Genomic DNA, 14,176 nt, shown 5'->3' on the forward strand with positions numbered 1-14,176 from the left:
TATGCACTTATATGGCCCCAGAAGCCAGAGTTTTATCCCTATTAGCTTGAAATTTTGCACTAGGAGTACAATTAGTAGTATAGTCATGTGTGCCAAATTTGATTCAAATCGGTTCAGATTTAGATATAGCTCCCATATATATATTTCGCCCGATATGCACTTATATGGACCCAGAAGCCAGACTTTTATCCCTATTAGCTTGAAATTTTGCACAAGGAGTACAATTAGTAGTATAGTCATACGTGCCAAATTTGATTGAAATCGGTTCAGATTTAGATATAGCTTCCATAATTATCTTTCGCTCGATATCGACTTATATGGCCCCAGAAGCCAGAGTTTTGGCTCAATTGGGTTGAAATTTTGCACTAGGAGTACAATTAGTAGTATAGTCATGTGTGCCAAATTTGATTGAAATCGGTTCAGATTTAGATATAGCTCCCATATATATCTTTCGCCCGATATGGACTATTATGGTCCTAGAAGCCAGAGTTTTGGTTCAAATTTTGCACACGAAGTACAATTCGTAGTATAGTCACGTGTGCCAAATTTGATTGAAATCGGTTCAGATTTAGATATAGCTCCCATATATATATATTTCGCCCGATATGCACTTATATGGACCCAGAAGCCAGAGTTTTATACCGATTTGGTTGAAATTTTGCACTAGGAGCACAATTAGTAGTGTAGTTAATTGTACTCAATTTGATTGAAATCGGTTCAGATTTAGATATAGCTCCCATATATATCTTTCGCCCGATATGGACTAATATGGTCCTAGAAGCCAGAGTTTTGCCCCAATTTGGTTGAAATTTTGCACTAGGAGTACATTTAGCAGTATAGTCAAGCGTGCCAAATTTGATTGAAATCGGTTCAGATTTAGATATAGCTCCCATATATAGCTTTCGCCCGATTTACACTCATATGCTCATTTTCTTACTTGTTTTTTTACTAACATTGCGTTCCACCCTAGTGCATTAGCCGACTTAAATTTTGAGTCTATAGATTTTGTAGAAGTCTATCAAATTCTGTCCAGATCGATTGATATTTAAATGTATGTATTTGGGACATACCTTTATATATAGCCCCCAACACATTTGACGGATGTGATATGGTATCGAAAATTTAGATCTACAAAGTGGTGCAGGCATTAGCGTAGCTAGACAATTTTCCTAGGGGGGGCTATAGCCCCCCTAGAAAAAAATTAATAGACTGAACTTCAGTTCGACAATTAATTTATAAAAAAGTAACTAAAAGTAGTTCCACACTTTTTCCCAGCAAAAAAATTTTTGTGTTGTGTTTCTAAAAGCACAGCTGTAAAATCACTTCAAAAAATGTCTTCACAAAGAAGTTAATTATTTTAAATACGCAGGAAGTTGTTTTGATTCAATTTTTTATAACTCATTTTTTCTTTAATGGGTATTTTGTTGTTGTTTTTAATGGGTTGTTGTTGTTGTAACAGTTTATTGTGATTTCATCCATTTTTATGTTATACGCTTTGGTATTCAGCTTATGGCCAGATCGAGGAACTCTGCGACGTGTTGTGTTTTTAATGGGTAATTTTTTTGTAATGGATTAAAAAAGAGTAAAAGTTTATAAAATGGTACAAATTTTTCAAATTTTGCCGCAAAAATGCTAATCCATTCTAGAAAATTTTAATATTTTAATAATTTTTGAAAATATTCGATAAACAAGCTTTATAATGCATTAAAAATCATAAAAACTTTTATTCGGGAAATATCACAAAATTCACGTTATAGTAAAGAAACCAACTTACAATTTAGAAGACAATGTTAGGAAATAAAATCGGCAACTGCTACCACAATGCAAAGTCGTAAATAGGTTTTCAAATTCTGGGGGGGCTAAAATTTTTCTGGGGGGGTCTAAGCCCCCTCCCCAGAGGCCTTCCTACGCTTATGGGTGCAGGGTATAAAATAGTCGGCCCCGCCCGACTTTAGACTTTCCTTACTTGTTTTAACTTAAAGAAGGGGTCACTATTTCTGGGTGTAGACATATTTCCATGTAGGCCACCGTAGTTATCCTCCGACCACATAGTCGTGGAGAGTATATATACTTCACTAAGCATTGCATGCGGTAACAGGTCATCGCATTATTTTGACATCGTTAAACCTAAAAGTTCAATGAAACCATAACTAACTCAAAATCTTAAAAAATATATGTAAATTCATGCAGAACATGCAGAAGGTATAAAAATTGATTGAATTTCAAATGAAGATTTTGAAGTATACATATATCTGTCGCATTCAAGTACGACACTTTACCACCCAAACGATAAAGAATATTATTAAGGAAAATTAGTTTATTTTTGTGCTTAATACTTTGGTATAAATTGAAGACCATTTAGAACCGTATGATAGATCAACTTGAAAGCACAACCTAAGAAGAAATAATAATCAAAATATCAAAAATGTTCAAATTCGTAAGTTTTACATTTTTCTATTAAGTATTTTAGAGGAAAATAAATCAAACCTTTTTTCATATCCAATATAATATAGGTTATCGTATTATCCACTATTATTGCTGTGGCCTACTGTGCCGGTAGTGACGACAAAACAGCTGAAACTTTGAAATACATCAATGTCGTGAATGTTGATGGCAGCTACAATTTTGAATATTCCTCTTCGAATGGCATTGATTTTGGAGAAGCTGGTGTTGGCGGTTCCTATGGCAAAGGCTCCTACAGTTACACATCTCCCGAGGGCAATGCTATTGAGTTGACATATACTGCCGATGAGAATGGATATCAACCAAAAGGTGACCATTTGCCTACTCCACATCCAATTCCTGAATATATCCTCAAGTCATTGGCTTATATTGAGTCCCATCCTCATCCTACTTCTGAACTAGTGAAGAAGAAATAATGTGACGAAAGAAATAGTATTGTTTCTAGCAAATGTAAATAATAGTTAGATATTCATCTTCAACTCTTAAGCGATCCATTATAGTTTCATCTAGTCTTCAATAAATAATAAAGCCAAAAATTAAAGTGTACATTGTCTATAACCATTTATTTGTCTTACACTGAAAAAAAAATATTTACGTGATATTAAAGATTACGCAAGTTCAATTTTAGGATGCGCAATTTACACACTATTAAGGACAAATTTCTTTAAAATAATGAAATTTTAATTAAAAGAAAGTTTATAATCTTTGCTTCATTAAATTTAGGACACACATTTTGAAAAGTTGCGTTCCTTCGTTAAAGTTGCATGTCTTTAAACTAAGGCAAATTTTCCTAAAAGTAAAGAAACACATTTTTGATTTAAAGAAATCGTCCTTAACTTAACTGAAATATAGAATCTTTAGATTTAAGATAAACAGTCAAAACACCCAGTACAAATAAAACGTAAAGAAATTTTATAAAATCTTCTTTTGTCATTATAATATCAAACTATTCGAATACTAAAGGGTGATTCTTTTGAGGTTAGGATTTTCATGCATTAGTATTTGACAGATCACGTGGGATTTCAGACATGGTGTCAAAGAGAAAGATGCTCAGTATGCTTTGACATTTCATCATGAATAGACGAACGATCTGCCACAACGTCGAATTTTCAGTGAATGGGCCCTAGAAAAGTTGGCAGAAAATCCGCTTTTTTATCGACAAATTTTGTTCAGCGATGAGGCTCATTTCTGGTTGAATGGCTACGTAAATAAGCAAAATTGCCGCATTTGGAGTGAAGAGCAACCAGAAGCCGTTCAAGAACTGCCCATGCATCCCGAAAAATGCACTGTTTGGTGTGGTTTGTACGCTGGTGGAATCATTGGACCGTATTTTTTCAAAGATGCTGTTGGACGCAACGTTACGGTGAATGGCGATCGCTATCGTTCGATGCTAACAAACTTTTTGTTGCCAAAAATGGAAGAACTGAACTTGGTTGACATGTGGTTTCAACAAGATGGCGCTACATGCCACACAGCTCGCGATTCTATGGCCATTTTGAGGGAAAACTTCGGAGAACAATTCATCTCAAGAAATGGACCGGTAAGTTGGCCACCAAGATCATGCGATTTGACGCCTTTAGACTATTTTTTGTGGGGCTACGTCAAGTCTAAAGTCTACAGAAATAAGCCAGCTACTATTCCAGCTTTGGAAGACAACATTTCCGAAGAAATTCGGGCTATTCCGGCCGAAATGCTCGAAAAAGTTGCCCAAAATTGGACTTTCCGAATGGACCACCTAAGACGCAGCCGCGGTCAACATTTAAATGAAATTATCTTCAAAAAGTAAATGTCATGGACCAATCTAACGTTTCAAATAAAGAACCGATGAGATTTTGCAAATTTTATGCGTTTTTTTTAAAAAAAAAGTTATCAAGCTCTTAACAAATCACCCTTTATAAAGTCTTTTAGTTCTAAAAATATTATAAAACATGGACTGAATTACATTTTATTGTTGTTACGCCTTTGTAGATAAAACAAGTAAGTAAAGTCTAAAGTCGGGCGGGGCCGACTATATTATAACCTTCACCCCTATGTAGGTCAAAATTTGTTTTACCATCTCAACTACTTCACATTTGCTGGAAGCTATATAAAGAAGACAATTTTTTTAATTCTACAAAATCTCTAGAATAAAAATTTAAATCGGCTAACGCTATCCAGTCAATTGGAGGTAAGTAAAGTCTAAAGTCGGGCGGGGCCGACTATATTATACCCTTCACCCCTATGTAGGTCAAAATTTGTGTTACCATCTCAACTACTTCACATTTGCTGGAAGCTATATAAAGGAGACAATTTTTTTAATTCTACAAAATCTCTAGAATTAAAATTTAAATCGGCTAACGCTATCCAGTCAATTGGAGGAAACTTCCATTGAAAATGGGTCTAAAATCTGTAACAGTCTACCATATTTCCCCAACTCTGGTGAACGTATATATGGGAGCTATATATAATCTGACCCGATTTTGATTAAATTTGACATGTATAGTTAGAATAATAATTCTGCTATCTATGCGAAATTTCACGTAAATGGGGGTATAACTTTGGCCCTGGTCATATGAGTGCAAATCGGACGGAAGATATATATGGGAGCCATATCTAAATCTGAACCGATTTCAACCAAATTTGGCACAATTACCGATACTACTAAACGTACTCCTTGTGCGAAATTTGAAGCAAATCACGGCAAAACCCTGGATTTTGAGGCCAAAGAAGTTCAAATCGGACGAAAGATATATATGGGAGCTAAATATATATAAAAATATATCTAAATCTGAATCGATTTTGACCATATTTGGCACACAATAGTATCGTTAAAAGTACCGCTTGTGCAAAATTTGAAGTAAGTCAGGACAAAACTCTGGCTTTTGAGACCATATAAGTCCAAATCGGGCGAAAGATATATATGTCAGCTATATCTAAATCTGAAGCGATTTTAACAAAATTTGACAAACTTAACGATACTATGAAACGTACCCCTTGTGCAAAATTTGAAGCAAATCACGGCAAAACTCTGGCTTTTGTGGCCATATAAGTTCAAATCGGACGAAAGATATATATGGGGGCTATATCTAAATTTGAAACCGATTTCAATCAAATTTACCAAGCATTGGTAGAATGTCAATTCTACCCCCTGTGCAAAATTTCACGAAGATCGGTTGTAAACTTTGGCATCTGTGGTCATATGAGTCTAAATCGGCGAAAGATATATTTGGGAGCTATATCTAAATCTGAACCGATTTGGCTGATATTTTGCAATATTTTCGAGATTCATAAAATATTTGGATGTACGGTATTTTAAGAAAATCGGTTGATAAACACGCTAACTATGACCAAATCGGGGATAAATATATATGGCAGCTATATCTAAATCTGAACCGATTTTTTCCAAAACCAATAGCGATTGTCTCTGTCCCAAGAAACGGCCCTATGCCAAATTTGAGAACGATCGGACTTAAATTGCGAGCTGTACTTTGTGCACAAAATTATATATACAGACGGACGGACCGACAGACAGACGGACATCGCTAAATCGACTCGGAATTTAATTCTAAGCCGATCGGTATACTAAAAGATGGGTCTATGACCACTATTTCTTGGCGTTACATACAAATGCACAAACTTATTATACCCTGTACCACAGTAGTGGTGAAATGTATAAATATGCTAATATTGAACTAAAACACACCAAATTTCTTAAATTACAAATTTGAGGAAAATAATCGGCTTCGGCTTTGGCTTAGGCCAAAAAACTAACTTCGGTCCATAAAAATTTCAAAAAAATCGGGACCTTTGTAAATTTTAGGGTTTTCAATATACTAAAAAATAAGTCAAAAAGCAGGGCACGGTGGAGATCCCTTTAATTTCATAACCTCCCTCAGGTTCTCTGTAAATTTTGAGTAAGTCGGAGAATTTTAGTTTTTCACTGTCGGGCAAAGGAAAGGTCATCCTCCTTAACCAAATATCGAAAAATAAAGTAACGGATCTATGTGTAGACATCGCTTCAACCGCATTCAACTGGTACTTGTTCAAATCGCCGCGGGGCTGAAATTTTTAATTTGTTCTTCCTGGGATCCCCCATCAATTTTTTCCACTTCCGATGAAGTTATTTTGAACCAGTCTTAGAAAGTACGCTATTTGATGGTTTAAAGTCAAAATTTTGACAAAGAAAGAAAAGAAAATCAACAAAAAGTGAAAAAACAATAACCTAAACCTTCACTTCCATGGAAGTTCTTTTGTGAAGGTTTTCAATTTGTTTATGGCTTGGTGTCATATTACGATCATATCACAAACATTTGAATTGACGTTTCGACGCTTCTGTTTCAATGGAATTTGTGCACTGTTAGAAAAATATGTTTTTCATATGTTCCGATATAAACAAAATGTGTTTCGGGCACAATTTTTAAACACAATATATTTAAGTGCAAACATGTAATGTTCCTAAACTAACAAAAAATGTTTGGGACACATATGTTAATATGTTAGAATATATTATGTTTGGGGCATGAATGTTTCATAAAAATAATATGTGTGAATGTAAACATATATAAATTTACAAATTTCGAGTAAACATATATATGTTGTGATACTTTATTCAGAGAGCGACAGAGAGAGTTAGTATAGAGAAAGAAATAGAGATGGAAACCGGGAGGGTTGAATAAAATGATATCAACATAACACAGCGAGAGAATGAAATGAGAGCAATTTCTGTGAAACCGCTTGTATGTTGTTTCGGAAAACTGTTTTATAATAAGGCCAACATTTTGGTATGCTTAAGTCTAAATATTATTTAATTTGAATAGTAGATTGAGTATTCGGAATAAAGAGAATAGACATTCGGAACCAAGAGAATAGACTTTTGAAAAAAAAAAAACAAGTATATACGTCCGTAAGTTCGGCCAGGCCGAATCTTATGTACCCTCCACCATGGATTGCGTAGAAACTTCTACGAAAGCCTGTCATCCACAAATAAAGGGTGATTTGTTAAGAGCTTGATAACTTAAAAAAAAAAAAAAAACGCATAAAATTTGCAAAATCTCATCGGTTCTTTATTTGAAACGTTAGATTGGTCCATGACATTTACTTTTTGAAGATAATTTCATTTAAATGTTGACCGCGGCTGCGTCTTAGGTGGTCCATTCGGAAAGTCCAATTTTGGGCAACTTTTTCGAGCATTTCGGCCGGAATAGCCCGAATTTCTTCGGAAATGTTGTCTTCCAAAGCTGGAATAGTTGCTGGCTTATTTCTGTAGACTTTAGACTTGACGTAGCCCCACAAAAAATAGTCTAAAGGCGTCAAATCGCATGATCTTGGTGGCCAACTTACCGGTCCATTTCTTGAGATGAATTGTTCTCCGAAGTTTTCCCTCAAAATGGCCATAGAATCGCGAGCTGTGTGGCATGTAGCGCCATCTTGTTGAAACCACATGTCAACCAAGTTCAGTTCTTCCATTTTTGGCAACAAAAAGTTTGTTAGCATCGAACGATAGCGATCGCCATTCACCGTAACGTTGCGTCCAACAGCATCTTTGAAAAAATACGGTCCAATGATTCCACCAGCGTACAAACCACACCAAACAGTGCATTTTTCGGGATGCATGGGCAGTTCTTGAACGGCTTCTGGTTGCTCTTCACTCCAAATGCGGCAATTTTGCTTATTTACGTAGCCATTCAACCAGAAATGAGCCTCATCGCTGAACAAAATTTGTCGATAAAAAAGCGGATTTTCTGCCAACTTTTCTAGGGCCCATTCACTGAAAATTCGACGTTGTGGCAGATCGTTCGGCTATTCATGATGAAATGTCAAAGCATACTGAGCATCTTTCTCTTTGACACCATGTCTGAAATCCCACGTGATCTGTCAAATACTAATGCATGAAAATCCTAACCTCAAAAGAATCACCCTTTATCAACTCACATGGTTGTTAAATATCATATACTACCACCACGTACCAAATTTCAACCAGATCGGATGAATTTTGCTTCTCCAAAAGGCACCGGAGGTCAAATCTGGGGATCGGTTTATATGGGAGCTATATATAATTATAGACTGATAGGAACCAATTCCTGCATGGTTGTTGGATACCCTATACTAACATCACGTACCAAATTTCAACCGAATGTGCAACATTTTGCTCTTCCAAGGTGCTCCGGAGGTCACATCTGGGGATCGGTTTATATGGGGCCTATATATAATTATGGACCGATATCGAACAATTTTTGCATTGGTGTTTGAGGCTATATATTAACATCACGTACCAAATTTCAACTGAATCAGATGAATTTTGGTCTTCCAAGAGGCTCCGGAGGTCAAATCTGGTGATCGGTTTATATGGGGGCTATATATAATTATGGACCGATATGGACCAATTTTTGCATGGTTGTTAGAGACCATATACTAACACCATGTATCAAATTTCAGCCGGATCGGATGAAATTTTTTTCTCTTAGAGGCTCCACAAGCCAAATCGGGGGATCGGTTTATATAGGGGCTATATATAATTACGGACCGATGTGGACCAGTTTTTGCATAGTTGTTAGATACCATATACTAACACCATGTACCAAATTTCAGCCGGATCGGATGAAACTTTCTTCTCTTAGAGGCTCAACAAGCCAAATCGGGGGATCGGTTTATATGGGGGCTATATATAATTATGGACCGATGTGAACCAATTTTTGCATGGATGTTAGAGACCATATACTAACGCCATGTACCAAATTTCAGCCCGATCGAATGAAATTTGCTTCTCTTAGAGGCCTCGCAAGCCAAATTTGGGGGTCCGTTTATATGGGGGCTATACGTAAAAGTGGACCGATATGGCCCATTTGCAATACCATCCGACCTACATCAATAACAACTGCTTGTGCCAATTTTCAAGTCGATAGCTTGTTTCGTTCGGAAGTTAGCGTGATTTCAACAGACGGACGGACGGACGGACGGACGGACATGCTCAGATCGACTCAGAATTTCACCAGGACCCAGAATATATATACTTTATGGGGTCTTAGAGCAATATTTCGATGTGTTACAAACGGAATGACAAAGTTAATATACCCCCCATCCTATGGTAGAGGGTATAAAAACAGATTATTTGTATTACAGAAAAAGATGCGAAGAACTCAAAAATTTCGTGGAAGTGAAAATTATGTGAGGGAATGAACACAATCTTCTTTGGGGAATTCTTCCAAGCATATACTATTTTTGGACTCAAAATGCTTCCAAACATACAATATGCTCATAAAACAAACATATTAATGTTTCGGCGGTATCCAATAATATATGTGCTTCCTGCAAAATATGTTTGGAACATATGTTAGAGAAGCGATTTTTTTTGAGGGTGTGGCTGAGTTTGCTAAGACGTTCGGTTATGGTTCCAACTTACCCAGGTTCAACAACAAAAATATAAAAGTGTAATAAAAAATAGTGATAAATATAAAAAGTTGAAATTGGCGGAAAAGAAATATTTTTATTTTTTTATTTCTACATTCAAATGAACTTCTAAGGCACAACTACTAAACCAATGCAAAGGATCCGAAAACCAAGTACTTCCGACCTATGACAAGCCCATGAAAAATTCATTGGAGATGATCCAAGTTTGCACTACTTCCGGATCACAAGTTGGGAATTCAAAGTAAGTTTTTTCGAACCTCTTTTTTGCTGGGACACGCTTATCGCCTAAATAGAGATTAAAAAAAACAAATATATTTATTTAATTTTTTATTGAAATGGGTCATATCGTACCACTTTTAGGTTAAATTTGCTAAGCGATGCTATAATATGCCATCTAACAATTACGCAAAAAATTATCCATATCGGTATATAATTGTATTTAGCCCAATATAAATCGATCCCTAGAATTGACTTCCGGAGCCTCTTGGAGGAGCAAATTCATCCGATCAGAATGACTTCATATATACTAACAGCCAGTTTCTTTATGTCGAACGAGCTTTATCGATCGACAGAAATGCATAGAAACAGCTGATTTTTGATTATAAATTCAGCTGTTTGTTTCCATTTCAGTCGTTCTGTAACTTCCCAGCAAAAACTCTCATAACCCGGTAATCTTGTAGGTAAGCCTGTTTAAAAATTAATAACCACTTATTAATTATCATCGCTACGGATTACATTTACATACGCATGTCCTAGGAGGAAAGTACTTCTCCCCAGACATACCTTTGACCATGAAATAATTAGTGCTTTTAAAGCATATAATCACCTAATATATAATCACTTATTCGTTGATATACCAAAGTTTACAAAATAACCACTTATTGTCTCAGGCAACCAAATCTCGAAAATATTGACTTCTCTAGCCGATTACAATGGATCAAAATATGACGAGTAATGCTGTAATATGAACATTACTTGAATAGAAACGAATATTGTAGAAATAAACAAGAATATACGGCCGTAAGTTCGGCCAAGCCGAATCTTATGTACCCTCCACGATGGATTGCGTAGAAACTTCTACGAAAGACTGTCATCCACAATCGAATTACTTGGGTTGTGGTATCTTAAAACTTCTTAACATCGTTTTCTAAATTGTGAATTAGTCCATACGTGGTAGAGAGCCAGAATTGAAATATGGGGGTCGCTTATATGGGGGCTATATACAATTATGAACTTGATATGGACCAATTTTTTGTGATTGGGGATCGATTTATCTGAGGGCTATATATAACTATAGACCGATATGGACCTAGTTAGGCATGGTTGTTAACGGCCATATACTAGCACAATGTACCAAATTTCATCTGACTCGGATGCAATTTGCTCCTCCATAAGGCTCCAAAACCCAATCTCGGGATCGAGGCTATATATGATTATGGACTGATATGGACCACTTTTGGCATGGCTGTTAAATATCATATACTACCACCACGTACCAAATTTCAACCAGATCGGATGAATTTTGTTTCTCCAAAAGGCACCGGAGGTCAAATCTGGGGATCGGTTTATATGGGGACTATATCTAATTATGGACTGATATGAACCAATTCCTGCATGGTTGTTGGATAACATATACTAACATCACGTACCAAATTTCAACCGAATCGGATGAATTTTGGTCTTCCAAGAGGCTCCGGAGGTCAAATCTGGTAACCGGTTTATATGGGGGCTATATATAATTATGGACCGATTTCGACCAATTTTTGCATGGTTATTAGAGACCATACACTAACACCATGTACCAAATTTCAGCCGGATCGGATGAAATTTGCTTCACTTGGAGGCTCCGCAAGCCAAATCTGAGGATCGGTTTATATGGAACTATATATAATTATGGACCGATGTGGACCAATTTTTGCATGGTTGTTAGGTCATATGCTGACACCATGTACCAAATTTCAGCCGGATCGGATGAAATTTCCTTCTCTTAGAGTCCCCGCAAACCAAATTTGTGGTTTCGTTTATATGGGGGCTATACGTAAAAGTGGGCCTATATGGCCCATTTACAATACCATCCGACCTACATATATATACTTTATGGGGTCTTAGAGCAATATTTCGATGTGTTACAAACGGAATGACAAAGTTAATATACCCCTATTAACTTTGGTGGAGGGTATAACAAAAATGTAACAAATCATCTAAATAAGATTACAGGCAAATTATTTTCACAGTTAAAATATAAATAAATGTTGTCGTTTAAGGGAGTTAGATTCACATTATGTTCGAAATCTACTAAAAGTGGATTTTATATATCCTTTTTATAAGGCAAATGGCAGTTGAAGTCGATTTTGAAAGTGTGAAGTCGATTTTGAAAATGTAATGTGAATGAGGTATAATAAAGCATTTATTTAAAATGGTAATATCATTAATTTAAAACACAATTTTTATGAAATATTCGTGAAGAATATTCCTTAACGGAAAAATCTTCAGAATTACCGTTACATAACATATTCTTTTTGAGTTTTTTTTTTTATTTTATTCATTTATAGTTGATACTTTTTTTTTAAGTAAATGCTCAATTATGTGAATAATTATACCTAATGGCACCGTCATTTATTATATTTTATTAACCCTCATTTTCATGAAGCTCCGTTAGTGCTACGTTAGCTAACGAACTTTTAAACCGTGATATCTACATATCTGTCACTTTGCGTATATATTCCAAATGCCAGTTAGAAACTTAACTGTTGAAAATTTTTCAGGTAAAGTTAACCGGAGAAAAGTTATTTCCATTTTTCTTTCTGTTAACTGGCAGTTAAAGCCTAACGGAGCTACATGAAAATGGCCGTAAGTCATTAACGGCCAAATGCATTACATTTTGAGAATATCAATTCAAAAATTACCGAGAAGTATTTATTATTGCCATTACAAGTTAGTCATTATAACTCACCGCAATGTAATGCAATGTGTAATGACAGCTTTACTCCTGGTAATGTAACTTGTAATAAGATGTGGTTACCTAGTTTTTGCTGGGTTAAAATTCAGAGGGCATGACATATTGCGCCATCTGTCGGACGAACTTCAAATTATTGCATTATTTGGCAGTTTATTGCATTATTTTAACATCGTTAAACCTAAAAGTTCAATGAAACCATAACTAGCTCTAAATCTTAAAAAATATATGTAAATTCATGCAGCACATGCAGAAATTATCGATATTGATTGAATTTCGAATGAAGATATTGAAGCATACATATATCTGTCATATTCAAGTACGACACTATATCATTCAAACGATGAAGAATATTATGAAGGAAAATTAGTTTATTTTTGTCTTTAAAGCTTTGGTATAAATTGAAGACCATTTAAAACCATATGACAGATCAACTTGAAAGCACAACCAAAGAAGAAGTAGTTATAAAAATATCAAAAATGTTCAAATTCGTAAGTTTTACCTTTTTATTGAGTATTTTAGAGGAAAATAAACCAAACGTTTTTTTTTCTATCCAATATAATATAGCTTATCGCATTATCCACTATTATTGCTGTGGCCTACTGTGCTGGTGGTGACGACAAAACAGCTGAAACTTTGAAATACATCAATGTCGTGAATGTTGATGGCAGCTACAATTTTGAATATTCCTCTTCGAATGGCATTGATTTTGGAGAAGCTGGGGTTGGTGGTTCCTATGGCAAAGGCTCCTACAGTTACACATCTCCCGAGGGCAATGCTATTGAGTTGACATATACTGCCGATGAGAATGGATATCAACCAAAAGGTGACCATTTGCCTACTCCACATCCAATTCCTGAATATATCCTCAAGTCGTTGGCTTATATTGAGTCCCATCCTCATCCTACTTCTGAATTAGTGAAGAAGAAATAATGTGACGAAAGAAATAGTACTGTTTTTAGCAAATGTAAATAATTGTTAGATATTCATCTTCTACTCTGTACAAAATTCCCATTTCATTTAGTTTCCAATAAACAATAAGCCAAAAAATTAATATTTATGTAGTCTAACGGCCATTTTCATGTAGCTCTGTTGGGATCCGTTAACTGTCAGTTGACAGAAAGAAAATTGTAAATGTCCTCTCTCCGGTTAACGTTAACTGACGAAAATTCACCAGTTAAGTTCCTAACAGGAATATAGAATATACGATATAGGCAAGATGATAGATATACCCTTAGTACGGTTTAAAACTTCGATAGCTGACGTAGCACTAACGGAGCTTCATGGAAATTAGGGTAAAGTCAAAATTTTATTTCTATAGAAAATTTTGTCAAATTCTATTTCTATTGAAAATTTTGTCAAAATTTTAAT

At 35.4% G+C, this 14,176-nt stretch overlaps 2 protein-coding genes across 4 annotated transcripts in view; both read left to right on the forward strand.

The window, feature by feature from the left end:
* Positions 1-13,859, forward strand: part of LOC142234799 (pupal cuticle protein Edg-78E-like) — a 17,740-nt gene extending 3,881 nt beyond the window's left edge. Inside the window, exons 2-4 of one of the 3 annotated variants that reach the window (XM_075305987.1) lie at positions 9,963-10,090; positions 13,195-13,296; positions 13,373-13,859. In XM_075305987.1, the coding sequence (XP_075162102.1) occupies positions 13,228-13,296; positions 13,373-13,738 (435 nt within the window). In that variant the 5' untranslated portion in view covers positions 9,963-10,090; positions 13,195-13,227 and the 3' untranslated portion in view covers positions 13,739-13,859. Of the gene's footprint in view, positions 1-9,962; positions 10,091-13,175; positions 13,297-13,372 lie in introns of all 3 variants that reach the window. The other 2 variants (XM_075305986.1, XM_075305985.1) reach the window with 2 other exon arrangements.
* Positions 2,194-3,009, forward strand: LOC142235707 (larval cuticle protein LCP-17-like). The gene is made up of 2 exons (XM_075306967.1): positions 2,194-2,202; positions 2,514-3,009. Exons 1-2 carry the CDS (start codon positions 2,194-2,196, stop codon positions 2,877-2,879), a joined length of 375 nt encoding a protein of 124 aa, XP_075163082.1. The 3' UTR covers positions 2,880-3,009.
* Positions 13,860-14,176: the final 317 nt, after the last annotated feature.

The sequence above is a fragment of the Haematobia irritans genome, chromosome 4, assembly GCF_050003625.1.
Source record: "Haematobia irritans isolate KBUSLIRL chromosome 4, ASM5000362v1, whole genome shotgun sequence".
NCBI lineage: Eukaryota > Metazoa > Arthropoda > Insecta > Diptera > Muscidae > Haematobia > Haematobia irritans.